We start from the raw sequence: 27,229 nt of genomic DNA on the forward strand, positions 1-27,229 counted from the left end.
GCTACCATCATCATCGTCATGGTTGTCACTATCATCACCTCCCTGGGGTCCTACTCCAAGATGAGAGGATCCAGTCTGATTCTCTCCCCGTCCTGTTCCAATCCCATAATCCCATCTCCTGGTGAATTCAAGCTGCTTTTACTCTAACTTTAGTTTGGCCTAAAACTCCACGATTCGATGACCCTGAGATTCTGTGACCCCCAAGCTGGTGCCAGTCTATGTTCCTGGTGTTGTGTGAACCCCAGCCAGGTGTGCCAGCACAGGGGACTCCATCCCACCCACACCTCTGGTCCAGAAAGCAAGTACAACGCACACACCCTTCTCCCCACTGATATATTTGATCATTTTCCAGAACCAGAGATGGCATCAGCCGGGGTTGGGGGGACATTGCAGGGGAGTAAAAAAGAGCCCAGGGAGGGAGCTGGGAAGTAGGGGTGAGGAGAAAAAGAGGAATAGAGACACAGAAAAGAGAGAGGCAGGGCAGGGGGCACGGAGAGAAGCTAGCCAGAGTCGGGGAGAGAGGGAGGGGTCGAGAGATACTTTGAGGGGGTGGGGCCAAGGTGGGAGCCAAAGGGAGAGAGGGCCCCTCCCCCCAAGAATACAAAATGGGAAGGACTGGAGGGGGCTGTCCTGGGCTTCGGGGTCAGGGAAGAGATGAATGAGGTGGTGGGGTTGAGGTCAGTAGTAGGTTTCCTTCTCCACCCAACCTGGAGAGGAAAGAAACAGACACACAGAGAGACAGGAATGGTGAGAAGCACATAGAAAAAGAGAGCGAGCGACACAGAAACCAAAAAGGACAGTGACACACAGCAGGACAGAGAGGCAGCCCGGAGAGACAAGGAGGGGAGTTGGGAAGGGAAGGGAGAGACAACAGAGAAGGAGGCAAGGAGACAGAGAGTGAGGTTAGCGTCGGGCCAGTAACCACGGTGCTGCCCCGCCCCGCCCCCGGCCCTGCCCGCCCGCAGCGCCCCCCTCCGCTCCCCACCCTCGGCCCAGTCAGCCCCTCACCCCCGGGGTTCCTGCGCAGGATGAGCTTGCGGATTTCGTCATAGACAAAGATGAGGAAGCTGTAGGGGAAGGCACAGAACCACCAGCTGGGCCTGCAGAGACCAGACAACAGCAGGGCGTCAGTGTGGGGCCGAAACGGGGACAACAGACAGTCGGGAAGACACAAAGGGCCATGCTGAGGGGGCATTCTCCCTTGATCCCTCCTGTCCACCAGTGAGGGGTACCTGGACCATGGCTGCAGGCTAGGGTTGCCCGAGCACCCACTGTGAGGCCGTCCCACAGGGGCGGGGAGGGGGGAGGATTAGTGGATCAGAATGGAGACTACAGTCGGGGACACAGAGAAGGGGGTTCCAAGAGACGCCAGGAGAAGTGTGGCCTGCGAGGAGGTCCCACTGGGAAGGCTCCCCAAAGCCCACGGAGGGGTCCTAGAGTGGTGCGGGGCACTCACTTGAGAGGGTACATGCGAAGGGCCACGTCCATGCCAGGGCAGTAGGACAGGAAAGCAGCCAGGGCCGTCTCTTCAAACAACCCGAAGATCAGGATCTTGTTCCTGGAGGCACAGGCAGGGCTCGACCCAGGCAACCCTAACCAACCCCCAGTGACAGAGCACACTCAAAGGCAGACAGAGAGACAGACGCGGAGACATGGGGATAAAGACAAAAAGAGAGGCAGAGACAGATTCAGGGACATGGTGACATGAAGACAAATACAGAAAGACAGAGACAGCAACACACAGGAACGGACATGAAAAGGTGAAGCAGGTCTGGAGAGGGACCCGGCAACATACCACACACACACACACACACACACACACACACAAGAGAATCCCAGGCAAAACACAGAAACAGAGCCCCAGGGGAGGACAGACACGCAGCGCAGCCCTCACTTCATGCCCTGCTGAAAAACGGAGTTCCTGCGGGTCTTGCAGATGATCAGGTCAGCCCACTGGACGACCACGATGCTCACAAAGAAGGCCGTGTGGCACGTGAACTCCACCACTTTCCTCTGCTCGTATGTCTGCAAAAGCCGGGACCAGGATGCAGGATGGCAGTCAGCGTGGCCGTGGCCTGGCCTCCAGGCTCCTTGTCTGAACCCCAGGCTAAGCAGGGACTCCATCCCAAAGGGGTCCCCCAGGACCTCAGAAATGTCTCCCCTCTTAGGCTCATAGCCCCACGGGAAGAGCCAGGGATGTACTAGTAAGAAGAGGTTAATGGTGATCTCAGTCGTCAATCAGGGACCAAGGACCATCTCTGGCATGGAGGGAAGTGGGAGGTCGAAGACCCTGTGGGCCTCCTGAGGGGATAGACACCAGTGAACTTAGAAGGGACAGACAGAAACAGGAAAGAAGGAAGTGAAGGTGTCTCACCTGGTGTGGCAGTGTGGCCAGAGGACACTAGGCCCATGACAAGCTGGGCGTAGAGCAACGAGAGGCTCTGCATGCCCAGTGAGGGTCCTGACATGGACCCAGAACTAGAGGGGCCGTTGTAGGAAGCAGAAGAGCTTGCCTAGGGGATGCTGATTGGGAGTCCTCGCCACGCTGTGGGGCCCAGCCCCACTCACCCACTGCTGTCCATAGCTATCCTCAAGGTCATTGACAGTGCGGTCATCCCAGTTCAACCGGATGCCCACTAGGTTGCCAGGCAAGAAACCATTTTCTGCCAGGATCACAAAGTAGGAGAAGAAGCCACCGAGAGCCTGGATCATTCCTGGGAGGAGGAGAGAAGGAAGATGAGTGGCTCAGGTGGGGACTGACAGCCAGCCCCCTGCACTTCTGGAATCCCTTAAACCCCGACCAGGAGAAGAGTGGGCCATCTTAGTCCTCTTGCCTAAACATCATTCGGGGCCAGGCTCCCAGTGGGCAGTCTAGTCTGGTGGTGAGTGCCTGTGACGGGTCATCTGGAACAGAAGCCTTAGGCAGAGGGCTCCCCCAGATGGATAACTTGGTGGCTCTCTCCCACCTGACCCAGACCACCTGAACATCAGGAAGTCCTGAGGACAGTTAGGATTGAGTCTTATAGGCCCCTGTATGCAGGAATGACCTCCCCACACTTCTGACCACCAGAGTGAAGCCTCTGCTTACTGGGACTCTCCCAGTGATGGGGAACTCAGCACTTCTAGTGCTCTGCACACATCACTTCCAGCGGCGGGTTGAAGAGGAGGCAGAGAGAAATGCAAAGGGTTCACTTCTGCCTCATAGAGCTTCACAGGCTGATCTTAACCTTCCCATCATGGAGGTGGGGAGAGCAGTAGGCTCTGGAGTGGCCATCCTGGGGCCAATCCCGATCTGCCACTCAGTGTGCTATGTGCTCTCCAGATGCACCCTCTCCAGGCCTGTCCTCCACCTGTGCCAGCACCACGTTGGTGACCACCCTCATCGGTAAGTCACTCCTTCCAAACCTCCTGCACCAAGACCTATGAGGTTTTGGGTGCCCACAATGAGCCAGGCACTGTTCTAGGTCCTGGGCATCTTGCCATAGTCAAGGCAGGGTCCCCAGGTCCTCACCAATCTGCCCATAGGCCATGCTGATGAGCCTCTCGTTAACCAGCTTGTCAGTGCGTGGATTCCTGGGCTGTCTCTTCATGATGTCACTCTCAGCAGCCTCATACGCCAATGAGATGGCCGGGACCTGAGCAGGAGAGGCCAGGTGAGTCAGGGAGTGAGGGACCTTGCTCTCCAGGGCCCTGGGAGTGGCTGGGGGCTCACCATGTCAGTGCCCAGGTCAATGCAGAGGATGGTAATGGTGCCCAGAGGCAGCGGGATGTTGGCCATGATGAACAGCAGGAAGGGTGTGATCTCAGGGATGTTGCTGGTAAGGGTGTAGGCGATGGACTTCTTCAGGTTGTCAAAGATCAGGCGGCCTGTGGCAGGGACAGGTTCAGACCTCAGGTGTCCACACCACGGCACCCTATTCCCTCTGCCCCCTCCCTGCCCAGTTCATGTGTCCTTTTTCTTTTCCGTTATTATTATTATTATTTTTTGTTTTTGTTTTTGTTTTTTTTCTTTTTTCTGAAGCTAGAAACAGGGAGAGACAGTCAGACAGACTCCCGCATGCGCCCAACCGGGATCCACCCGGCACACCCACCATGGGGCGACGCTCTGCCCATCCTGGGCGTCGCCATGTTGCGACCAGAGCCACTATAGCGCCTGAGGCAGAGGCCACAGAGCCATCCCCAGCGCCTGGGCCATCTTTGCTCCAATGGAGCCTTGGCTGCGGGAGGGGAAGAGAGAGTCAGAGAGGAAGGCGTGGCGGAGGGGTGGAGAAGCAAATGGGCGCTTCTCCTGTGTGCCCTGGCCGGGAATCGAACCCGGGTCCTCCGCACGCTAGGCCGACGCTCTACCACTGAGCCAACCGGCCAGGGCTACTATTTTATTTTTTAAGATTTTGTTTATTGACTTGAGAGAGCATAGACAGAGAGAAAAGGGGGAGGAGCCAGAAGCATCAACTCATAGTAGTTGCTCTCCATACATGCCCTGACCAGACAAGCCTGGGATTTCAAACTGGCGAGCGACCTCAGCATCCCAGGCCGATGCTCTATCCACTGCGCCACCACAGGTCAGGCCACACGTCCTTTCTAGTTCATCCCCATCTACCTGTCTCCACAAATGTCCAGCCACATTGCTTTTTGCAACTGTTCTTGAAATACAACCTCGCCTGACCTGTGGTGGCACAGTGGATAAAGCATTGACCTAGAATGCTGAGGTCACTGTTTTGAAACCCTGGGCTTGCCTGGTCAAGGCACATATGGGAGCTGATGTTTCCTGCTCTCCACCTCTCCTTTTCTCTCTCTCTCTCCTCTTTAAAATGAATACCAAAAAAAATAAAAAAAAATACAACCTCTCTGGAAGACTGTTTGGCAGTTTCTATTAAAATTAAGCATTCCCTTCCCTATCGACCCAGTAATCTTGCTCCTAGGTTTACACCCAAGAGATATTAGTGCTATGTCCACCAAAAAGCAAGTGGAAGTGCTCACTGAAAGATACAATGGCTACTCAGCTGCCATCTTGAGAACAATGCAAGCCCAAAGGAGGAAGGACTTGCTTACTTAGAAACCAAGCCCAGACCTCCCTTACAGCCAGATGCTGATAAGGGACAGTTGAGTCAAAGTGCTAACAATTTTGAGGAACTGTAGTGCTGCTCCAATCCACAAAGGAAAACTGTCTTGCACCAGCGGATGCAGCAACACCAGCTGCTTTTGCCCAAGGCCCTTTGACAGGCCTATGTAACCCCTGCCCTTTCCCTCTCTAGGTGCTGACACCCTTTGCTGGTCTCAGCCCACTTGCACCCAAGTGTTTTTAAAATTAATTTCCCTTTATGAACACATCAGCCTAGTGTTTTCGGTTTGGCCAGTGTTTTTTTTTTGTTTCTTTGTTTGTTTTTTTAAGGCACACTCTTAGGTAAGAGGTGCTTTTTTAAAATTTATTTTTATTCATTTTTAGAGAGGAGGGAGAGACAAAGAGAGAGAGAGGAGAGACAGAAAGAGAGAAGGGGGGGGAGCTGGAAGCATCAACTCCCATATGCGCTTTGACCAGGCAAGCTCAGGGTTTCAAACCGGCAACCTCAGCATTTCCAGGTCGATGCTTTATCCACTGCACCACCACAGGTCAGGCTGGCCAGTGGTTTTTGCCTTTCACTTACTATATAGCATTAGTCACAATAGCAGAAACCAAAACCAACCCCAATGTCTGTCAACAGGGGAGTGGGTAAATAAACTGGTCCATCCACATAATGCAGGAGTTGGGAAACTTTTTGGCTGAGAGAGCCATGAACACCACATATTTTAAAATGTAATTCTGTGAGAGCCATACAATGACCCATGTACCTTACGCATTATCCAGTAAAAATTTGGTGTTGTCCCAGAGGACAGCTGTGATTAGCTCCAGCCACCCGCAACCATGAACATGAGCGGTAGGAAATGAATGGATTGTAATACATGAGAAGGTTTTATATTTTTAACATTATTATTTTTTTTATTAAAGATTTGTCTGCGAGCCAGATGCAGCTATCAAAAGAGCCACATCTGGCTCACGAGCCATAGGTTCCCGACCCCTGACATAATGGAATACTACTCAGCAAGGAAATGGAACAAGCTATGTCACACCCAACCTCGGATGCAAGGAAATGGAACAAGCTATGTCACACCCAACCTCGGATGAATCTCACAGCTATTACGTTGAGTGAAAAAAGCCATGATTCCATTTAGAGGATTTGAAAGTGGTCTATGGCCCAAGCCAGTGACTCAGTGAATAGAGCATCAGCCCAGTGCATGGGCATCCCAGGTTTGATTCCCGGTCAGGGCACACAGGAGAAGTGACCATCTGCTTCTCTCCCCTCCTACTCTCCCTTTCCCCCTTCTCTATCTTCCTTTCCTGCAGCCAGTGACTCAACTGGTTTGAGTGTCAGCCCCAGGCACAGAGGATAGCTTGGTTGGTCTAAGCCAGTGGTTGGCAAACTCATTAGTCAACAGAGCCAAATATCAATAGTACAACGATTGAAATTTCTTTTGAGAGCCAAGTTTTTTAAACTTAAACTATATAGGTAGGTATATTCCTTATCGAGGTAGCGCCCGCATGTGGTATTTTGTGGAAGAGCCACACTCAAGGTTTCAAAGAGCCACGTGTGGCTCACGAGAGCCGTAGTTTGCCAACCAGAGGTCTAAGCACATCAGCCTCAGATGTTAAAAATAGCTTGGTACTCAAGCATTGGTTCCAGACACGGTGCCGGCTGGATCCTGGTCAGGGCGGATGTGGGAGTCTGCCTCACTATCTCCCTTCCTCTCACCTAAAAAAACCCCAAAACTGACCTATGGTGCCAAAAGTCAAGGTAGTGGTTATTTCTGGGAGAGAGTACACAGACTGGAGGGCACCTGACAAAACCTTAATGGAGAACTGGAAATGCTCCTCAGTCAGGGTCTGGTGGGTGCATAGATGTGTATATGTGTAAAAATCACTGAGCTAGAAAAGAAAAATAATAATAATTGAGCTGCCCACCTTACTGTAAATATAAAAATTCAATCTGTACAGTGTGGACAAAGTATAAAGAAACTAAAGATGACTCCAGCCAGCCCCTCCCTCCACTTTCTCTCAAGTGCTGAGAGACATGAGCAACAGGATATGTCGTTAAGAAGGAACAGAAAGGCAGGCCATACGCAGGTATGGATGGTTCGATCACCTTTGTGTAAAAATAGGGGCTTAGGTGTTCACACCTGCTATTCCCTTTCCTCTAATACATGCACTGCTTTCCACAAATATATATATATATACTTATATATATATACTTATATATACATACATACATATATATATATATGTATATATATATACACACTTTTTTTTTTTTTAAGTGAGAGTAGGGGAGATAGACTACCACATGCTCCCTGACCAGGATCACTCAGCAACCTCTGTCTTGGGCTAATGCTCTGCCCATCTGGGGCCATGCTCGCAACCAAGCTATTTTTAATGCCTGAAGCAGAGGCTCAACAGAGCCATCCTCAGTGCCTGGGCCAACATGCTCAGATCAATCGAGCCATGGCTGCAGGAAGGGAAGAGAGAGAGAGAGAAAAGGGGGAGGCGAAGGGGTGAAGTAGATGGTCTCTTTTCCCGTGTGCTCTGACCAGGAATCGAATCTGAGACATCCACATGCCAGGCCAATGCTCTACCACTGAGTCAACTGGCCAGGGTCTCATCTCCAAATATTTATGGATGAAACAAGGACTTAAATGTACTTGAACATGACCCAGAGTGTGTAGTAGGGGAGGAGAGTTGAAACAAGATCCTCATGAGCTGGTAGTGGTCAGAGCTAGGTGATGGTGACAGCAGGGTTCACTATGTCATTCACTCTGCCTTGGGGTATACCTGGAATTTTCCCCTCCTGGAAGTTAGACTGTTTTTGTCACTCCAGGGAGGCCTTCCTTGTCCACCATCTCTAGGTAGGAAAGATCCCCATTACTATCTGACATAGGGCCATGCTTGCTTTCTTAGCACTTGTTGCAATTTATAATTATGTATTTTTTTGTTTGTGAGCTTAAGGCTGTCTCTCCCAGCTCCCTGAGGGCAGGGAGCATGTCTGCTCAGGGCAGAGCATGTGTGCTCTGCACACAGCTATATCTCTAGCACCCCACATGATGCACAGGGTAGGATCCCAGTAAATGTCTAGAAAGTGTGAACACATGTATCCATGTGTGCATTGCATATGCATAGATATCTGGGCATGTAATAGAAGGTTAACCATGGTATCCTCTGGAAGTATAAGACAAGGGAAAGGGCACTTAATTTGTCATTTTGGGCTCAGCTTTCCTGTTTGAATGCTCTCTTCTGCATTATTTTTTATACTGGGGACACTGTAAATGGGGGAGAGAGAAACTGAAAAGAAATGCACCGCAGGGTGAACAGTGACTATTTCTGAATGGCAAGGTTCGGGTGATTCCAATTTTCTTCTTCATACTTTTCTACATTTTCTATAATCATCATGAATTATTTTGATGACTAGAATAAAGTTAAATGTGAACAAGCTTCATTACAATTTAGTAAATTGTGAATAAAATGGGAACAAGGCCCGCTAGGAGGCGGCACCTGGGCTGTGTGGTCTGGGCTCCCAGCACCCCCATTGCACTCACAGCTCCCTCACCCAGTCTCACCTTGGCACACTCGGCTTCCTCGACATGAAAACGCCAATGTGTTCCTGGGGACTTACCCGGGATCCCCGTCCATACCCTGACCCTGTGCTGGGTGAGGGGCTTCCTGAAGAACCCTTTGTTCTCATAGCTATACTTGTGTTTTAAAAATGCTTCTGAATCTGCCCACCCCACTGGCCCTGTGCCAGACAATCCTGGGACCCAGGAGGGCATCAGCTCTGTCCACCCCCAGAAAGCCCCTGACCCCTGGGGGAAGACTGAAGGGAACAAGCTCAGGCTGCAGGAGCCCAGTGGGATCTGGGGTCTCCTCTCCGCACAACCCGCTGCAACACTGGCCTATTCCCCTCTCCCTTTCTGGCCTCATACAGGGACTCCAGTCTCCAGGCCACTTGGCTACTCACCTTCCTCCACACCCGTGACAATGGAGGCAAAGTTGTCATCCAGCAGAATCATGTCCGCTGCCTGCTTGGAGACATCAGAGCCGGCAATGCCCATGGCCACCCCAATGTCAGCTTTCTTCAGAGCAGGGGAGTCATTCACACCATCCCCAGTCACAGCCACGATGGCTCCCTGCAGGGACAGAAAGTGAGGAGGAAGCCCAGAGGCCCGGCCCCAGTGCATTTCCTCATGGACCAGGAGTCCAGCCTTGACCCCTCCTGGGCGGGACCCTGCCCCGGCCCACCTGTCTCTGACAGCCTTCCACGATGATGAGCTTCTGCTGGGGGGATGTGCGGGCAAAGACGATCTCCGTGTGGTTCTGCAGGATCTCATCGATTTGCTCGGAGGTGAAGTCCTTGAGGTCAGTGCCGTGGATCACACAGGCCTTAGCATCCCTGGGAAGAGCGAAGAGTAGTCAGGACGTATGGGGAGTAGTGCAGCACCTGATGGACAGAGAGCCAGGCAGACCAGACCAACAGACAGGAGAAGCAGCAGACCAGGCTCCAAAGCTGAGGCTTAGGGAGGCTCAATCCTCATTCAAGGTCACAGAGCACATGAGTAGCAAAGCAAAATGCGAAATGACACCAGCCTGCCAGTCCTCACGCGGAGGAGGAACAGGAAGGACCCAGGTGCTCAGTCAACAGAGGCCCAGAAGGAGGGGACCCGCTGCCGTCTGGGGGAGAAAGCTGAGCTGGCCGGTGGCACTCACCGGGGGTTGACCTGGCTGACTGGAATGTTGAGCCGCGCAGCAATGTCCTCCACAGTCTCGTTGCCCTCAGAGATGATGCCCACACCCTTGGCAATGGCCTTTGCCGTGATGGGGTGATCACCCGTGACCATGATGACCTGTGGGCATTGTTTGGGAAAGGTCTGGCCTCTGCACTGACCCGTGAGGCACTGGCCCCGCCCCCGTCTGCCCCAGGCCACACCTTGATGCCAGCGCTGCGGCACTTGCCCACTGCATCGGGGACTGCTGCCCGGGGAGGGTCGATCATGGACATGAGGCCCACAAAGCAGAGGTTGTCTGTGGTGAAGTTCACATCATCGCAGTCGAAGGCAAAGCCCTTGGGGAACTGCTCCTCGGGCAGGTAGTAATGGCAGAAACCTGGGGGCAGAGTCAGTGTGGGCATGAGGGCTCCCGCCTCAGGCCTCCGTGCCTCAGGCCCACAGCTCCTGGCCATCCAGTCCCAGCAGTCGCCTCCCAGTTAGCCAGACAGCCAACATTCATTTCCTAAAAATGCCACCCCCTCTCATTCATTCATTCATTCACTCATTCACAGTGCATTCTGGGGGCCCTATTCTGAGCTGCCTCTGGGCAGCATTATGCTCTACCTTACTCCCAGAGATGACCCAGCCCTAACCACAACTCAGCCCCACCCGTGGTACACACCCAGCACACGCTCGCCCAGGCCACCGAGCTCCAGGTAGGCATTCTGGAAGGCTTCCTTCATCTCCTCATCCAGTGGCTGCTCCTTGCCCTGCAGCAGGATGGTGGAGCAGCGGTCCAAGATGCGCTCAGGGGCACCCTTCATCACCAGCAGGTACCGGTTGTCATTGGGGTCCTCGGTCTCATGGATGGAGAGCTGTGGACAGAGCAGAGGGTGAGTGTGTGTGAGCTTCACAAGACCTAGAAACAGCCGGCACCCAGCAGAGACAGGACCCCCAGGCCCGCCCAGACCCATGGGTGCCAGGACAGACAGCTCCCTCAGAGGGCACTGTCTAAATCTTTACCTGAGAGATCATCTGTTTCTGAGACTGTCGCAGAGATCTCTGCTCACTCCTGCTTGTTTCTCCCACTCTGTCTCACAGATACTGCTGCTCCTCTGTGTTTCTTACAGAAATACTGGCTGTCTATAGAACTTGTGCCTCTTTCCCTGCCCTGTGCTTCCCCAACGCCTTCTCATCCCACATCTGACCTATCACCAAATCTGGTCGGCTCACCTGTGAAATACACTCAGATTCTGACTCCACCTCCCACCTCCAGGCCTCAGTCTAGCCACCACCATCTCTTATATGGAATATCACAGCCACCTCCACACTCACCGCCCATTTCAGCCTTCCCCACCTCAATGTATTTCCTCCTCACAGCAGCCAAGAGGATACTTTAAACAATGTGAGTTCACGGAAAATGGTGCAGCCACTTTGGAAAACAGTCTGGCAGCTCCCCAAAAGGTTAAATGTAGAGTCATTATATGACCCAGTAATCCCTGGGTACCCCCAAGAGACATGAAAACTATGTCCACACAAAAGCTTGTAATGTGGATGTTCGCAGCAGTGTTGTTCATAGCAGCCACTATTGCCTGGTTAAGGCACATACGAGAAGCAACTATGAGATGATGCTTCCTGCTCCCCTCCCTTTCTCTCTCTCTCTCCTCTCTCTAAAAATCAATAAATACAACCTTAAAAAAAAAAAGAAACATTATGCTGAGGGAGAGAAGCCATATACTGGAGGATCCCACTTATGTGAAAAGTTCAGAACAGGCAAATCCATAGAGACAGAAAGTAGATTGGTGGTTGTCCAGGGCTTGGGGAGGGATGGGAGGTTGTGGACAATAGCAGAGGAATGTGAAGTTTCTTTTTGATGTGGTAAAATTGCGCTAATTGACATTATGCATTTTATTTTATTTATTTATTTATTTATTTTTTGTATCTTTCTGAAGCTGGAAACAGAGAGGCAGTCAGACTCCCACATGTGCCCGACCGGGATCCACCCAGCACGCCCACCAGGGGGCGATGCTCTGTTGTGACCAGAGCCATTCTAGTGCCCTGAGGCAGAGGCCACGGAGCCATCCCCAGCGCCCGGGCCATCTTTGCTCCAATGGAGCCTCGGCTGCGGGAGGGGAAGAGAGAGACAGAGAGGAAGGAGAGGGGAAGGGGTGGAGAAGCAGATGGGCGCTTCTCCTGTGTGCCCTGGCCAGGAATCGAACCCAGGACTTCCGCACACCAGGCTGACGCTCTGCCACTGAGCCACCCGGCCAGAGCCGACATTATGCATTTTAAATAGATTATCTATGGTATGTAAATTATATCCCTCTAAAGCTCTTTAAAAATGTGAGCAGAGCATCGCCCCTGGTGGGCGTGCCGGGTGGATCCCGGTAGGGCGCATGCGGGAGTCTGTCTGATTGTCTCTCCCCGTTTCCAGCTTCAGAAAAATACAAAAAAAAAAAAAAAAAGTGAGCCTCCTTTCTGGCTGGATAGCTCAACTAATTAGAGCATCTTCTGGAAATGCAAAGGTTGCCAGTTCGATCCCCAGTGTGGGTACATACAGGAACAGATTGATATTCCTCTTTCTCTCTCTTCTTTCCTCTCCTGCTAAAATCAATTTTTAAAAAAATGTGCAGGAATCCCGGGTTCAATTCTCGGCCAGGGTGCACAGGAGAAGCACCCATCTGCTTCTCCACCCTCTCCTTCCTCTCTGTCTCTCTCTTTCCCTCCTGCAGCCGAGGCTCCATTGGAGCAAAGATGGCCCAGGCGCTGAGGATGGCTCTGTGGCCTCTGCCTCAGGCGCTAGAATGGCTCTGGTTGCAACAGAGCGACGCCCCAGAGGGGCAGAGCATCGCCCCCTGGTGGGCATGCCGGGTGGATCCCGGTCGGGGGCATGCGGGAGTCTGTCTGACTGCCTCCCCATTTCCAGCTTCGGAAAAATGAAAAAAAAAAAAGTAAGCCCTCTGCTCAGAGCTCTCCTGTAGCTCATGCCGCCCTCAGAGTCTCACCCAAGTTCTGTCCTCGGCCCACAAGGCCTGATGGGACCCGGCCCATCATTCACCGCCATCAGCTCACACCACACTCCCTGGTTTACTGCCCTGACACACTGGCTGCCTGGCTTTTTTCAAACACAGCAACACACACTGCCTCAAGGCCTTTGTACATAGTGTGCCCACTGCCTGGAACACTCCCCCTGGTTCCCACTCTCAGCACAATGACCTGCAGATAGAGTTCGTATTTCTTGGGCCTTTGTCACTGTTTTCTAGCACTGTAGCTTAAGTTCATTGAGAGGGACTTCACTCACTGCCTGACACGTGGTGGTTGCTCAAATGCCACTTTGAATGAGTGAGAGAGATCCCCAGCTGGCTTCCTCTCTGCTGCAGGAAGATCTTTACTCCTCTGCTTCTGCTCTGGCAGAGACCTCACCCTCACTCAGCTGTGTTCCTCTCCCCAGCAGGTGGATATTATTATTCCCATTTTACAAATGGGAAACCCAAAGCTGTGTCAAGATCAGTAACTCCATGAAAGCAGGAAGGCAGTGAGGTGGAGTTGACTGCTAGGGCATCACAGAAGAAGCGAGGTCCAGGCTGGTTCTCACAGAAAGCCCCCAGTACCTGGTATTTGTTAGTGGAGTTAAAAGGGATCTCAGCAACTTTCTTGTTACGTTCCCGCATCAGCTTCACAGAGCCAGAGGACAACTCGATGCACTTCAACAGGGCCGACTCGGAGGCATCACCGGCCACATCCCTCTGGGGAGAGAAGGCTGTCAGGGCAGAGCAGCAGGGGTGGGCACGGGCAGGGCGAAGGCCAGGTGGGCGGACGGACCCACCTTGAGCACAGGAATGTTATCCTGACCACCCTTGAAGACGGCCCGATTGCAGAGTCCGGCAATGTGGGACAGAGCTACCCAGGTGTGCGAGCTCTTGTCGAACGAGGTCCCTGAAGGAGGCACGTGTCACAGCTGGGGACATCTTGGGGCCAGGCTCCCTCGGTCCCTGTCTGGGCCCCACCCTCACCTGACTGGTCCTCAGTGGTGTCAGCCTCATGGATCTGGTTGTCAAACCACATGTGGGCGACCGTCATGCGGTTCTGGGTGAGGGTCCCTGTCTTGTCTGAGCAGATGGTGGACGTGGAACCCAGGGTCTCTACAGCCTCCAGGTTTTTCACAAGGCAGTTCTTCCGTGCCATGCGCTTGGCAGTCAGTGTCAGACACACCTGCGGGCGCACAAGGACCGGCAAGATACAGTGAGAGCCAGGTGGCAGGGTTGGCCCAGCAACATGAGTGACAACGACCCAACTGCCCAGCCCAGGGAGAATCCTGGGGGGCCTGAAAAGAGAATGCTGTCACCCAGCGAGTCTACTCCAAGGTACAAACCAACAGAAAAATGTGTCTCAAAGATACGTACTGAAATGTTCATAGCAGCAGCATTTATAGTAGTTCCAAAATACAAACAACCCAAATGTTCACTAATAGTAAAAGGGACAAATCAGTTGTGGAATACTGTAAAGATGGAGCGCCGCATGGCAATGCAACAGAGCAAGCGACTGCTGCAGACAATGGCAGGATGAAGTTCAAAACCCAAGTTTAGCAGGAGCCAGAAACAAGTTCACACTGAATTATTCCAAATGACCTGAGGGGCTGGGGGAGGGGCTGGATAAGGTCTTGGGAGTTTCTGGGGAACTTGAGCCTGGTGCAGCTGATGTGGGTGCATTGCATCTGCCCATACTGTCAGGCCGTACGTTCATATGTGCAGAGCTGTGTGTATATTGCATGTCAATGAAAGCCTTTGTCCTAGACCTAGAGTAACTCTGAATATGCTAAATGGGAAACTCTGCCTGCTGATATATTATGTAAAAGAACCAAGGGGCAGACTGGTATTCCTAGGGTGGTCCCTTCTACATCTGTTAAAAGCTCTTAGTAATGCTGCAATATACCCCCACCTGTCGGGAGGAGTGCAGAGAGCAGACTTTAGCGATTGGGCTGACAGCTGGGCAGTGGAAAGGGGACTGTTGTTTTATTTTAAAACTATTTTAATTTTTGTTTAAATTTTCTACCACTGGGGTGTACTTAAATTTGTAAGTTAACTTTAAAAAGTGATAGGGCCTAACCAGCTGGTGGCGCAGTGGATAGAGCATTGCATTGGGATACAGAGAGCCCATGTTCAAAACCTGAGGTCACCGGCTTGAGAACGGACTCATCTGGTTTGAGCAAGGCTCACCAGCTTGAGCCCAAGGTCGCTGGCTTAAGCAAGGGGTCACTGTAGACCCCCAGTCAAGGCACATATGAGAAAGCAATCAATGAACAACTAAGGAGACTAAGGAGCCACAGTGAAGAATGAATGCTTCTCATCTTTCTCCCTTCCTGTCTGTCCCTATCTGTTTCTGTCACATACACACAAAAAAGTGATAGGACTGTAAGCCTTTTTTATGCCTTGTAGTGTTTCTCAAGATTTTTGTTTGTTTGTTTTATTAACGAGGATCTCTGAGTCCCAGAACACTCCTCATTTAAGATCTAGGAGACTTACCTGACCAGTCGGTGGCACAGTGGATAGAGCATCAGCCTAGGATGCAGAAGACTCAGGTGCAAATCCCTGAGGACCCTGGCTTGAGCACAGGCTCATCCAGCTTGAGCATGGGATCACTGACATGACCCCATGGTTGCTGGCTTGAGTCTAGAGGTCTCTGGCTTGAAGCCCAAGGTCACTGGCTTAAGCAAGGGGTCACTGGCTTGGCTGAGATACCCCCAGTCAAGGCACATATGAGAAATCAAAGAACTAAGGTGCCACAACAAAGAATTGATGCTTCTTGTCTCTTTCCCTTCCTGTCTCTCTGATACTATCTGTCTCTCTCATTAAAATAAACAAATAAATAAATAAGATCATCAGCCTGACCTGTGGTAGTGCAGTGGGTAAAGCGTCGACCTGGAACACTGAGGTCGCAATGCTGAGGTCGCCAGTTTGAAACCCAGGCTTGCCTGATCAAGGCACATATTGATGCTTTCTGCTCCCCCCCTTCCCTCTCTCTGTCCCCTCTCTCTAAAGTGAATAAATAAAATCTAAAACCAAATAAATAATTAAATAAATATAATTAAATTAAAAAAAAAAAACACCTCCCTCACACTCAGGAGTCCATCCACACCCAGACCCTCCTCCCTCAGACATGAGAGTCTGAACCCTCTCTCCCAGGACTCAGGGGTCTGTCCCCAGTGCTCTCCTCCCTCAGACCCAGTAGTATGGGGTCCTTCTCCCTCAGACCCCCTGGGTCTGGACCCCCACGCCTTCCTCCCCAGACCCACTGTAAGGGTCTGAGCCTTACAGTGACAGTGGCCAGCAGACCCTCTGGGACATTGGCCACGATAATGCCGATGAGGAAGATGACAGCCTCAAGCCAGGTATATCCGAGAATGAGGGAGAGAACGAAGAAGGAGACACCCAGGAAGACAGCCACACCAGTGATGAGCTGGATGAAGTGTTCAATCTCGATGGCAATAGGTGTCTTGCCCACCTCCAGCCCTGAAGCCAGGGTGGCGATGCGGCCCATGACAGTACGATCCCCTGTGGCCACCACCACGCCCCGAGCTGTGCCTGTGGGGCCAGAAGGGATTAGGCTGAGTGGGGGGGGGAGCTCAGTGAGGTTCAGAGGGATCTGAATCCCTGAAGCATGACCCTCTGTCTACCAGTGGTAGTCAACCTGGTCCCTACCGCCCACTAGTGGGCGTTCCAGCTTTCATGGTGGGCGGTAGCCGAGCAACCAAAGTATAAATAAAAAGATAGATTTAACTATAGTAAGTTGTTTTATAAAGATTTATTCTGCCAAACTTAGCGAAAATCCAACATAAAGTACTTGGTAACTAATTATTATTATATGCTTTAACTTGCTGTAACTCTGCTTTATAAATTTTATAAAGTAAAGTTACTTCCCTACTTTATAAATCACCATTACTGTGGAACCGGTGGGCAGTTAGAAAATTTTACTACTAACAGAGATACAAAAGTGGGTGGTAGGTATAAAAAGGTTGACTACCCCTGGTCTAGACCAACCCTGCCCAAACCGGGTGTCCCCACTGCGCCCCACCTCACCTTCCACACAGTTGGTGGAAAAGAAGGTGATATTCCGAGTTTCCAAGGGGTTGTCATGTGTGCAGTCGGGAGAGCGGGTCTGGGGTTCTGATTCACCCGTCAGGGAGGAATTGTCCACCTGGGGGTGGGCGCAGAGGGGAGAGGGTTTAGCCCTGGGCCTGGAATCAGGAGCCATTTATCTAGAGGAGACTGGGGCTGAAGCCTGTGTCCCTTGAGATCACAACTAGAAGCCTGGGTGGGTGAGTAGTGTTTGAAAGGCCAGAGGTTGGGCTCCTGTAGATGAGGAGGGTAGAGGGCTTCCTGCTAAGGTCTAACAACTTACAGGTCTGAGTGAGGAGGGGCTGGGGGCACGGACTCCCGGGTCTGAGGGAGGAGGGGCTGGGGGCCCAGACTCCCAAGTCTGAGGGGGGAGGGCTGGGAGCTCGACTCTTGGTCTGAGGGGAGAGGGGGTGGGGGGCTGGACTCCCGGGTGTGAGGGAGGAGGGGGTGGGGGGATTGGACTCCTGGGTCTGAGGGAGGAGGCAGAGCTGGGCCCCAGGCTCCAGGCCCACCTTGCAGCCATGGGCTGAGATAATCCGTAGGTCTGCTGGGACTCGGTCTCCACCCTTGATCTCCACCAGGTCCCCGACCACCACCTCCTCAGCATTCACCTGCATCTTCTCACCTTCCCGGATCACCAGGGCTTGCTGGGTGGGACAGAAAGGAGTCACCTCCAGGACTCTGTCTGGGGTCACTTGGCATGGCCCCCACCCTCCTGGCCCCTTTCCGGGCACCACTCACCTGGGGAACCATGTTCTTGAAGGACTCCATGATCTTGGAGCTCTTGGCTTCCTGGTAGTAGGAGAAGCAGCCGGTGATGATGACCACGGCTGCCAGCACAATGCCCAGGTACAGCTGCAGGGAGATGCAGGCTCACAGCTGCCCAGGAGCCAGCCCCCAGCCCCACCCTGAGTTTGTGGAATATGGGAGGGGAGTTTTGTGCCAGTGGGGGTCTATAATTGTGTGCCTGAGTCTCTCCAGTCTGTGTGTCTGCCTGCCTGTGTTTGAGTTCCTCTTTCTAGTATGGGTGTGTTTAGGTGTCAGGGTCTGTCCATCTCTCTATCTTGTGTGCCTGTCTGTCTGTCTGTCTGTCTGCCTATGTTAGAGAATCTGGGGGTGTGCTATCATCTGTCTGAGTCTCTGTATGTGAATTTCTGTCTCTGTCTGTCTTCCTGTTTAGGTTTTAATTTCTGAGAATATTGTCTACCTGTGCTTGATCCTCATGTCTGCTTGCAACTCTGCATGTGTTTGAGTTCCTGTGTCTGTCTTTCCATCAGTTGATCCAGCTGTCTGTACCTGTATACCTGAACTAGGTGGTCGCATGGCTGTGTCCAAATGTGACTACAATGACTCTGCATGTGTGTGTACAAGTGCATGTGTATGCATGCAAGGATCCATATGTAATCAATGTCTGCGTCTGTGTTTATGGGCATGTTGTCTGTGAGCCCACGTCCCCGAGTGTCCACTGTGTTGGGCGGATGGGCCCTGACAGATCTGCAGGTGGGTATGCCTGGGACTCTATAGGCTCGTACTCTCTCTGTGGGTATTTTTCAGCCCGTGACCACCTGGTAGTGTTTGTCTCCAAGGACGTTGAGATCACACAGTCTTGGGATGGAGCCCCAGCTTACAGGTCCTGCTGTGTGATCTTGGGTAAGTTACTTGGCCTGTCTGAGCCTCAGTTTTCCTTGTACCTTCTCTAGTTCTTTCATGGGATGACTGTGAAAGTTAGATGAGAAAAGAGGGGAGTGGGCTTCAAAAAGTAAAAAAGGATGAGAAAAGTGCCTTTGTGCAGAGCAAGGTGGAGGGCACTCACGTTGTCCCCAGAGGGATCATCCTCGGTGCCCGCCTGAATGCCGTAGGCCAGGAAGCAGAGAATGGCCCCAATCCACAGCAGGATGGAGAAGCCCCCAAAGAGCTGGCGGCAGAACTTGACCCACTCTGGAGTGGTAGGCGGCGGCGTGAGTGCATTGGGCCCGTCCCGAGCCAGGATCTCCTGGGCTTTGCTGTGGGTCAGACCCTGGGGGACACAGGACTCACACAGAACCCTCCCTGACCAGCCCTGGAACCCCCACACTTCACGAGCACCTTGGGCCAGAGGCCCAGCCCCAGCCTTTCCTTTCGGGCCCCCGCACCTGCACACAGTCCGTGTTGTATTTCCGGCAGACCTCTTCCACTGACATCTTGTGCTCTGTCTGAGGAACAGGAGTTTGGGGGGAGGCAGGTGAATGTCGAGGCTCCCAGGGGTGGGGCAGGGCCTGCTCAGGGACACTGTGAGGTGCTGAGGGAGGGGCTTACCATAGCCACCTCCTTCTTGAGGTCATCCAAGTCCCGGCGATCCTTAGTGCCCTTGCTCTTCTTGGGCGAGCCCTTGTCATCTTTCTTGTCCTGCGAGGTGGCGACACGATAGCTGTCAGAGCCACCAGACTGCGGGCGAGAAGGGATTACAGGGGGACACCGGCCCTCCGAACCTAATCTCACCCTGTCCTGTGCCTGTGGGCAGGGGCTTGGCTCAGGGGTCTTGGTCTGTTTCTGGGTGGGTTTCCCTCTGGCTCTGGGTGTCTCTCAAACCTGTGTCTTGTCTCTGCCAACTGGCCTTACTGTTTCTGGCTCCATGTATCACTGTCCCTGGGGGTCTCCATCTGAGACAGTTGGCACTTCTCTCTCCCTCTCTGCCTATATCTGTGGGTTGCTCCCCTTCTGTCTCTATGGGTTTTTTTTAAATACTGATTTTATTTATTTTAGAGTGAGACGAAGGGAGAGAGAGAGACAGGGACATCAATCTGTTCCCCTATATGCCCTGACTGAGAATCGAACTGGCAACCTCTATGCTTTGGAATGATGCTCTAACCAACCAAACTATCTGGCCAGGGCTCTATGGGTCTTTATATCTCTGTGTGTCTCCTTCTGTCTCTTTCTCCCCCTCCGTGGGCCTGTCCAACCTTCCAAGTGTCTGTCTCTTGCTATGTCTGTCTGTCTGTCTCTCTCAATCTGTGTGGGCCTGTTTCTGCCTGTCTTGTTCTGTTTTGTCTCTCTGTCCTATTTCTTTATCTTTTCATCTCTGTATCTCTGTGGCTGTTTCTATGCCTGATCTCTCTCCCTCATCACTTAATGTGTCTTTCTATCTGTGTGCCTCTGAGTCTCTCTGCCTGTGTCTATGATTTTTCTTTCCCTCTGCTCTTTGGCTCTTTCTGTCTCTCTGTCTCTCATACAATGTCTATCTCCATCTCTTGAACTATCTCTGCTGAGTCCAGCTGAGTTTGTCTCCCTGGGATCCTCCAAGTTGGTGTGTTGGGACTTTAGATTGTCTCTGTGGGGCAGTATTTTCTGTCTCTGCATCCTTCACCATCCAATCTCTGCCTCTCTGTCTTGAGTCTCTGTCTTCATCTCTCAAGCAATCTCTATGATGCTGTGTCTCTCCCTGTCTGTCTCTCACTGTCTCACTCTACAATCTTTCTCTCTGTCCCTGTCCCTGTCTCTGTGTCCATCTCAGCACCTCTGTGTCCATCTAGCCCCAGCTCTGCAGCACGTTGCTCTCCCTGTCTTCTCCGCCTGTCTCTTCCACTGGGCCTCACTCCCTAGCCCGTGGATGTCTCAGTCTCTGTCTCTCCGAGAACCCAGCAAATCTTGCGAGCCAGTCATTCCTGAGTGCCTTGACTGACAAGCTGTGGAGTCTGGCCTCTCTCCTGAGGGATGGTGGGAGCCAAGGACAGGCTGAAACAGGAGGCCTTTGGAGGACAGAGTGGGAGCTGGCTGGGATTTGGGGTACAGACGAGCAAGAGGCAGAAGCCGTAGGCCTGGCTTCAGTAGATGGGGTATGACTGAAGTGCCAGTCTAGCAGTCTGGGTAGATGGAGAAAGCAGTGTCCTGAGATGGTGACAGGAGGGGTGGGAAGAGGCCAGGTGCCAGTAGAGGGCTGCTGACAGATCCCACGGGCCCAAGGCCAGGCCGGAATCCCAGGCTCAGTGAGGCTCAGCGATAATCTCCTCGTGACCTTGGAGAGGGCTGAGCTGCCTGCTGTCTGCTCCCAGAGGCTGAGCTAAGGGGCTACCGGGAGCGGCTGCAGCCCAGGAGCCTCTAGGAGAGTAGCAGGGGGTGGGAGGGAGGCTTGGCCACGGGCCAACCCTGCAGCAGCACTGCGTCTGACACAGAAGCACAGAGGCTTGGGGACAGTAAGGACACTCCTCCATCCGCTGTCCCAGGAGGAGACTCAGACCCATGGATGGGGAGATATGGAGATATAAGTTCATGAGGTCAAGGTAGAGATATGAAGGGAAGGCAAGGGGGAGAGATGAGGGCCTGGCACGAGTGGGGAAGGACACCGGCTACTCAGCCCTGAAGCCTTCCGGAAGCCTACGGAGCTGGCAGCTGGGTTCCTCTAAGGCTGAGGAGTGAGCCGTGGGCTCCTGGGTCTGAGGGAAAAGGGGGCTGTGACACCTTGGCTTTTGTTTGTCTTTGCCATGACCAGACTCCCTTGAGGACAGGCTTCCATCTGCTGGAGGGGGAGCCAAGGCTTTCCCAATGAAGGCAGGAGGCCCAGGTGGGTGCGCTGTGGGGCGGGAGCACCTCCAAAGGTAGGGGACACACCTGTCTTGCTGCAGCCCGCCTATGCGGCTCCTTGTGATTTTTCTCTCCAGAGCGTCTGCGCCCCCCCCCCCCACTCGTACAGCCTCTGGACCTTGGCCAGCCTGTCTCTTCCCTTCTTAGGGTGTCTGGGGCCTCACCACTGAGCATCTCTCCCTCGACCCCCTTGTAGCCCTCTGCCTCCTCTTCCATCATTCAGGCTGCCTCAGGTTGTGTCTGGATAGTAAATGTCTGTCCTTGGATAGCCTCATTTTGGCCTCAGTTTCTCTTTGTCTCTCTCTGTCTCATCCATGCCTCTCTGCCATGTGTCTGTCTCTTTGTCTCTGTATTTGTCTCTTTCTCCCTGACTCTTTTAGAGCATCTCTCTGCCTCTGCATTTTTCTCTATTTTTCCATGCCTCTGCCTCTCTGTGTTTGCTTCCTGGGTCTGAGTGCCTCACTCCTCTTCTTGTTCCTTTTTTTCCTACATCCCCCCACCTCCAGTTCCTTCTTTAAGGCCTTTGGCGTCAGTCCTGTCCTCCATCTGCCCATGGATTCCCCTCCCTCCATCCCAATTACCTGGAAGCATCAATGACTCCCATTCCCCCCCCCCTCTTTTCCTCATCCCCCCTTCAACCACCCCAGTGTACAGATCTGTAGTCCCATCCCCCACCTCCCTCCCTGGGCCCATCGGCCCTTAGCCTTCATCCGCCATCTTTCTCTCCATCCCTCATATTCCCTTTCCATTAGCATCTCCCATCCAGGTCCTCTCTCTTCATCTTATCCAGCCCAACCCACCCGCCTCCTTCCCCATGGCCCCCCCCCCCCCCCCAGACACACAGGGAGGAATCCAGGGCTGCGGTGGGGGTCAGGTGGTCAGCCAGGAAAGGAGGCAGCATCTGCTGGAGAGACTTGCAGACAGACAAGGACACACGGACACTGAGGCAAGGGCACAGCCCGGCATGCACCATACCCCCCACTACCACACATTTGCAAATGTTCGCCCTCAGCAAGGCACTCAGTCTCCCTGCCATGGTTCCGCTTCTCCCAGCCCCCAGTGTCTGCTCCCCCAGATTAGGGGCTGAGCACAAACCACAGCCCCAGGCCGCACTGCACTACACTGCAGAGCACTCCCCTCCCAGGCCTGGAAGGAGAAAGAGAGGTCATCTGGTCCTCACCGGGCCAGTGAAGCAGAGGGGCTTTAACACCCTCAGACATGACACCAGGTAGTGGACACACCCAGACATGTTTGCTAAGAGTCATACACACACAACCCGGGCTACACAATCGCAAGCAGGCGGTGTTCCCAGGGCCTGACAGAGCCAGGAACTCACATGAGCGCACACACACGACTGAGCATCAGGGAAGGCAAAGATGCCACGGGCCGGTCCGTGCCCCGCGGACTCAGCACACAAAGACACACCAACATGCGCCACAGACCCCCGTGACCCAGGCAGCCCGCGCACACATGCAACCAGAGACACAACCACAAGCGCTGGCCGGGTCGGCGGGCTCACGGGGTCCCGCAGACCTGGCCCCAGAACGCAGGGGTCCCGGAGCCCCCACCCCCTGCACACCCCCAATGTCACTGGACCCACTGTGTCGCACACACGCACCGCACCGCTAGCCCGAACACCTACCCCCATCTTGGCGGCTTCGGGGGTCAGGGGCAGGCGCGCGGGGTGGGGGTCGGGGCAGGGGCCTTGGGGTGAGCTTAGGCGCGGGCTTGGGCTGGGGGCCTCTGCAACGCCCGCGCCTCGTTCCGCGCGTCTGTCCGGCGGTCCGCCCTACCGCACAGGGTCTGCAGCGGCTGCCGCCTCCGCCGCCTCATAAGCCCGCTCCCGCGGGGGGGCAGGGGGACCGGCGTCAGCCAATCAGGGGCACCGCCGCCCTGACGGACGGCCCGCAGCCCTGCCCCCGGTACTGCAGCTGTCCTTCCCGCCCCCTGCCTCCGCTAAGGGGAAACGCTGCGGGAGGGGGGGGATCCCGGAGATCCTCGCCGTGAGGAACCTGGAGACCCTTGCAATGTGTGTGTGTGTGTGGGGGGGCCGCCTGCGAGGAGGGGGAACTGAGGGAGGGAGAGGCCCAGCATTCCCCTTATTGTGGGGGTGCGCTGCGGGAGGTGAACACCGGTGGGGGAAAGCCCGGTGAACCTCTGCAAGGAGGCAGGGGGCCCAAAGCACCTCTACATGCAGTGAGGCGGGAGAGGGAGCCTGAAGAGTGTGTAGGGTACTGCTCAGGAGGGGAAACTGGAGAAGACACAAGAGGGAAGGAAGACCCTCAGAAGGGGTGCTGAGGAGGGGGAAGGAGCCCCGAGGCCCCCTCATTGTATGTATTCCCTCTACCCAGAGCCATGGCACAGCCTCCCAATAAGACACAACTGCACAGCTACACAGGAGACACATCACAACCAGAAGGCCGCATTCAGCATCACACACATGCCCATCACCCAGGTAGCCCAGATACTGGGGACACACACATACACCACTCCATCATGCTCCACCACAGTTTCACAATCACAGTACCCTCACACACATACATACACACACACACACACACTACACTACCCCATCACACAACCCCAAGTGAGACTCATGAACATAAATGAGATACACATAGCACATACCTCACACACCCCATCACACCACAACTGAATCACAATCACAGCCATAAAGTGTCATGTAGATTAATCACACACCCTCAGAACACTACATCAAAGACACACACATCATACACTCCACCATACCTGATCTTGTTCCATCTCACGTAGAGACCTAAAACCATGCAACCCATGGACTTAAGAACCAACACACATCCACACTCAGCACCATCATACACCACAGGCCTCACACTGCCTCCAGACACCACAGGAGCCTTTGTGGATACTGTTGCATGGTCATACAACACACACACACACCATCACATATGTTCTTCCACAGTATATCTGGGCATGAGCAAAGGCCCACAGTGAAAAATTGACAGATTAGCAACAAATTATGGTTGCTAATTGTTAATGACAGACAGAAAGATGCTCCACTCACACATGGCACAATTCCACAGAAACATACACTCTATCCCACACACCTCCCATACTGTGAGAGCATCACCTACTGGGGTGCTGTCCTGTGCACCTTTGTTGTACCTCCAGACATACCCCCCACGCCCCCACCCATATGCCACACCCCATCTTGGTATGTGTATGCACACACAGACACACAGCTGGCACACCTCAGGCCTGCCACCAGCCACCCACTGGAACCCAAGGAGTCATGGCCTCCCACCACCCCTTTGCTCTATGAGAAACACCCCACACTCTCTCTGGGGGGAGCAGAAGGGGCAGAGAGCAAGAGAGAGCCTCTGTAACCTTCTCGGGATGTAAGTCTCCCTTCTACTTAAGGGAATGGCCTTGTGGGGGACACAGGCAAGGGGCATGGTGTGAGTCTGGTGGATGAATGGTGCGTGGGGAAAATTAGGGACTTGTTCAGGGAAGCATGTGAAAGTCTGGAGGCCAGAGTGAGAGGCACAGAAAGAGACAGAAATTTAGAGCCACAGAGATATGGGCACGGACAGGGAGAAAGGACCAGAGTAGGAGGCAGGGAATCAGCTCCTTGGCTTCCCCCAGCTCCCAGAGTCTCAGCCCAATCCTGTACTCTGACCCATCCCCTTTCCTCGCTACTGTCCCTTGTTGCCATAGTAACAGGAAGGCCGAATATGCAGCAAAGCAGGCTGGGTCTGCAGACCTGGCTTGTCTCCATGGAGACTGGGAAAGGGGGAACACCTCCTCTAAGCCAGATAGTTGCCCTCCCTTCTCCCCAACTCTGCACCCTTCCAGGGGCAGGGAGGGAGGGCTTAACATATCCTTTTCCTCTCCTGACACCTTGGCCTGCAGGGATGCACCTGGACCATGGGGAAGGGGATTGAGAAACAGAGAGAAGCCTGGGGGGGGAGGGTCTGGATCCCAGGAGATTCTAGGCTTTCTCTTCCTGCTCTTCAGCTGAGCTAGGGAAGCCCTTGGTCCCCCACACCCCACCCTAGACACGCACTCCCTCCTCAGACACAGCCTGGTGATACTGATGACTGTGCATCGTGCTCCCAGAGAGAGGCTCTGCGGAAGTTAGGGGGGGGGGGGAGACTTAGGAAGGTCACAGGAATGGACAGCGACGGGAGAACTCAGCATGAGAGACAGAGAAGAAATGGACATAGAGTCCGGAACCAGATAGAGGCAGACACAAATGGATCAAGACAGAGACCAGAAAGAAAGAAAAAGATGAGAAACTGACGGAGGGAGACAGCAACAGAAGTACTCAGTGAAGGTAACAGAGATACAGGAACAGACAGCAAGGCAGAGACACGGTTAGCAAACTGGAGAGACTTAGAGATAAAGACTGGGGAGACTCAGAAATGGGGAGAGACCCCAGAGATCAGCAGAGTGGTACTGAGACCGAGATGAGGAGACCAGAAATGTCTACAATTAATATTCTAGTCCCTTGACACAATGACAGTATGGCCCAAGATCAGAGACATCCATTAGTCTGAAGAGATGTAAAGACAACAGAGACACAAGCCCCCCCACACCTGTCCCTGAGAGGCACACACATAGCAAGTGTCTGAGACAGAGGGGCTGGAGGGAGATTGGAGGTGCTGTATACCGTTTCCTGGGGTGTGGCCCGCCGCCCAAGGACTGCAAGGCAGGCAGGCCTGCAGGGAAGACAGAAGTGCTGTGGTCAGGCTGGTGCTGAATGGACAGCTCCCTGTTCTGGGCCACAGGCCACGGGGGGTGGCCAGGCCTCTCTCCCTCGCTCCTTTGCCATCAGTTTGGCTTTGCTCATCGCTCCAGCCCCCTCTTGTCACCATCTAATTTTCTGTTGTTGTTTTTTTTCCTGCTCACTTGTCTCTGCTCCACCTCCTGCTCACTTGTCTCTGCTCCACCTCCATCCCTGCTTTCCTCAGCCCCAACTCCTGGGAATCGTACCCTCCCTGCTTTGTCTGTCTCCCACTCTTAACTATCTCCATTCTATCTCATCATTTCACCTCATCACAGCACGTCTGTCTCTCCCCCTTTCTCTGCTCCTCTCTGGCCCCCTCATTGTCTCTCCCCACCTCTCCATCTCTTCCCATTCTCTCCCCACTTCTCCATTTCTTCCCGGCCTCGTTTTGACTCTCGCTGTGTGACCTTCACTCGTCCTCTCTCAGCTGCAGTTTCCACATAAACATCCAGCGGGGCGGGGGAGGGCGGGGACGGAAAGCAGACCCACCCTTCTCCCTTCTACAGGACTTATCGCTTCCTCTCCTGGGGGCTGGGGAGGTACATTTTCAGCAGAAACACAGGGTCAGTCATAGACACTGGAAGATGGCCTCATGGATGTACGTACACACACACGCACATGATTACAAAGTCGCCGTATCATCCCTGCCCAGGCACACATGTGCCACCACAGGGCCACCCAGGCACCACCACACTGAACGGCTCACTGGTCCTCCCCACCCCAGCCCCATCTGATTTTTGTCTTTCTGTGTCTGTGCTTCCTGGTGTCTCTGCCTCTCCAGATCCCCGCATCTCTCTCCATCTGTCTCGGGGTGTCTGTCGGGGCCTCCTTCTGTTCTGAGAGGTCAGTGGAGAGGGACCAGCTGCAGGGAACTGGGCTGATTGCTGGGTGTGGGCAGGGCCGAGGGGGGAGAGTGCAAAAGTGACCATCCAGTCTGTGGTTCTCAGCAGACTCTTTGGGGGGTCCAAGCCTTTAATGCCCTCACACCCTCAGGAAATGAGAT

General features: G+C 53.5%; 1 protein-coding gene across 2 annotated transcripts; it reads right to left on the bottom strand.

Annotated features, from left to right (window-relative positions):
- Window positions 1-314: 314 nt before the first annotated feature.
- ATP1A3 (ATPase Na+/K+ transporting subunit alpha 3) lies at window positions 315-23,259 on the bottom strand. 2 transcript variants are annotated; one of them, XM_066271929.1, is made up of 23 exons: window positions 23,101-23,259; window positions 19,197-19,325; window positions 19,034-19,093; window positions 18,715-18,918; window positions 17,643-17,756; window positions 17,414-17,548; window positions 16,863-16,980; window positions 16,099-16,367; window positions 13,800-13,998; window positions 13,613-13,722; window positions 13,398-13,532; window positions 10,469-10,661; window positions 10,008-10,183; window positions 9,788-9,924; window positions 9,323-9,473; window positions 9,042-9,210; window positions 3,713-3,867; window positions 3,512-3,635; window positions 2,569-2,714; window positions 1,895-2,025; window positions 1,457-1,558; window positions 1,009-1,100; window positions 315-707 (listed from the first exon to the last, which is right to left on the bottom strand). In XM_066271929.1, the coding sequence occupies exons 1-23, from the start codon at window positions 23,104-23,106 to the stop codon at window positions 679-681; spliced, it is 3,084 nt and encodes a 1,027-aa protein (XP_066128026.1). In that variant the 5' UTR covers window positions 23,107-23,259; the 3' UTR covers window positions 315-678. The 2 variants fall into 2 exon arrangements, with proteins under 2 accessions (XP_066128026.1, XP_066128028.1); XM_066271931.1 differs by having other exon boundaries at window positions 19,197-19,286; window positions 23,101-23,258.
- Window positions 23,260-27,229: the final 3,970 nt, after the last annotated feature.

The sequence above is a fragment of the Saccopteryx bilineata genome, chromosome 3 (genome assembly GCF_036850765.1).
Source record: "Saccopteryx bilineata isolate mSacBil1 chromosome 3, mSacBil1_pri_phased_curated, whole genome shotgun sequence".
Taxonomy (NCBI): domain Eukaryota; kingdom Metazoa; phylum Chordata; class Mammalia; order Chiroptera; family Emballonuridae; genus Saccopteryx; species Saccopteryx bilineata.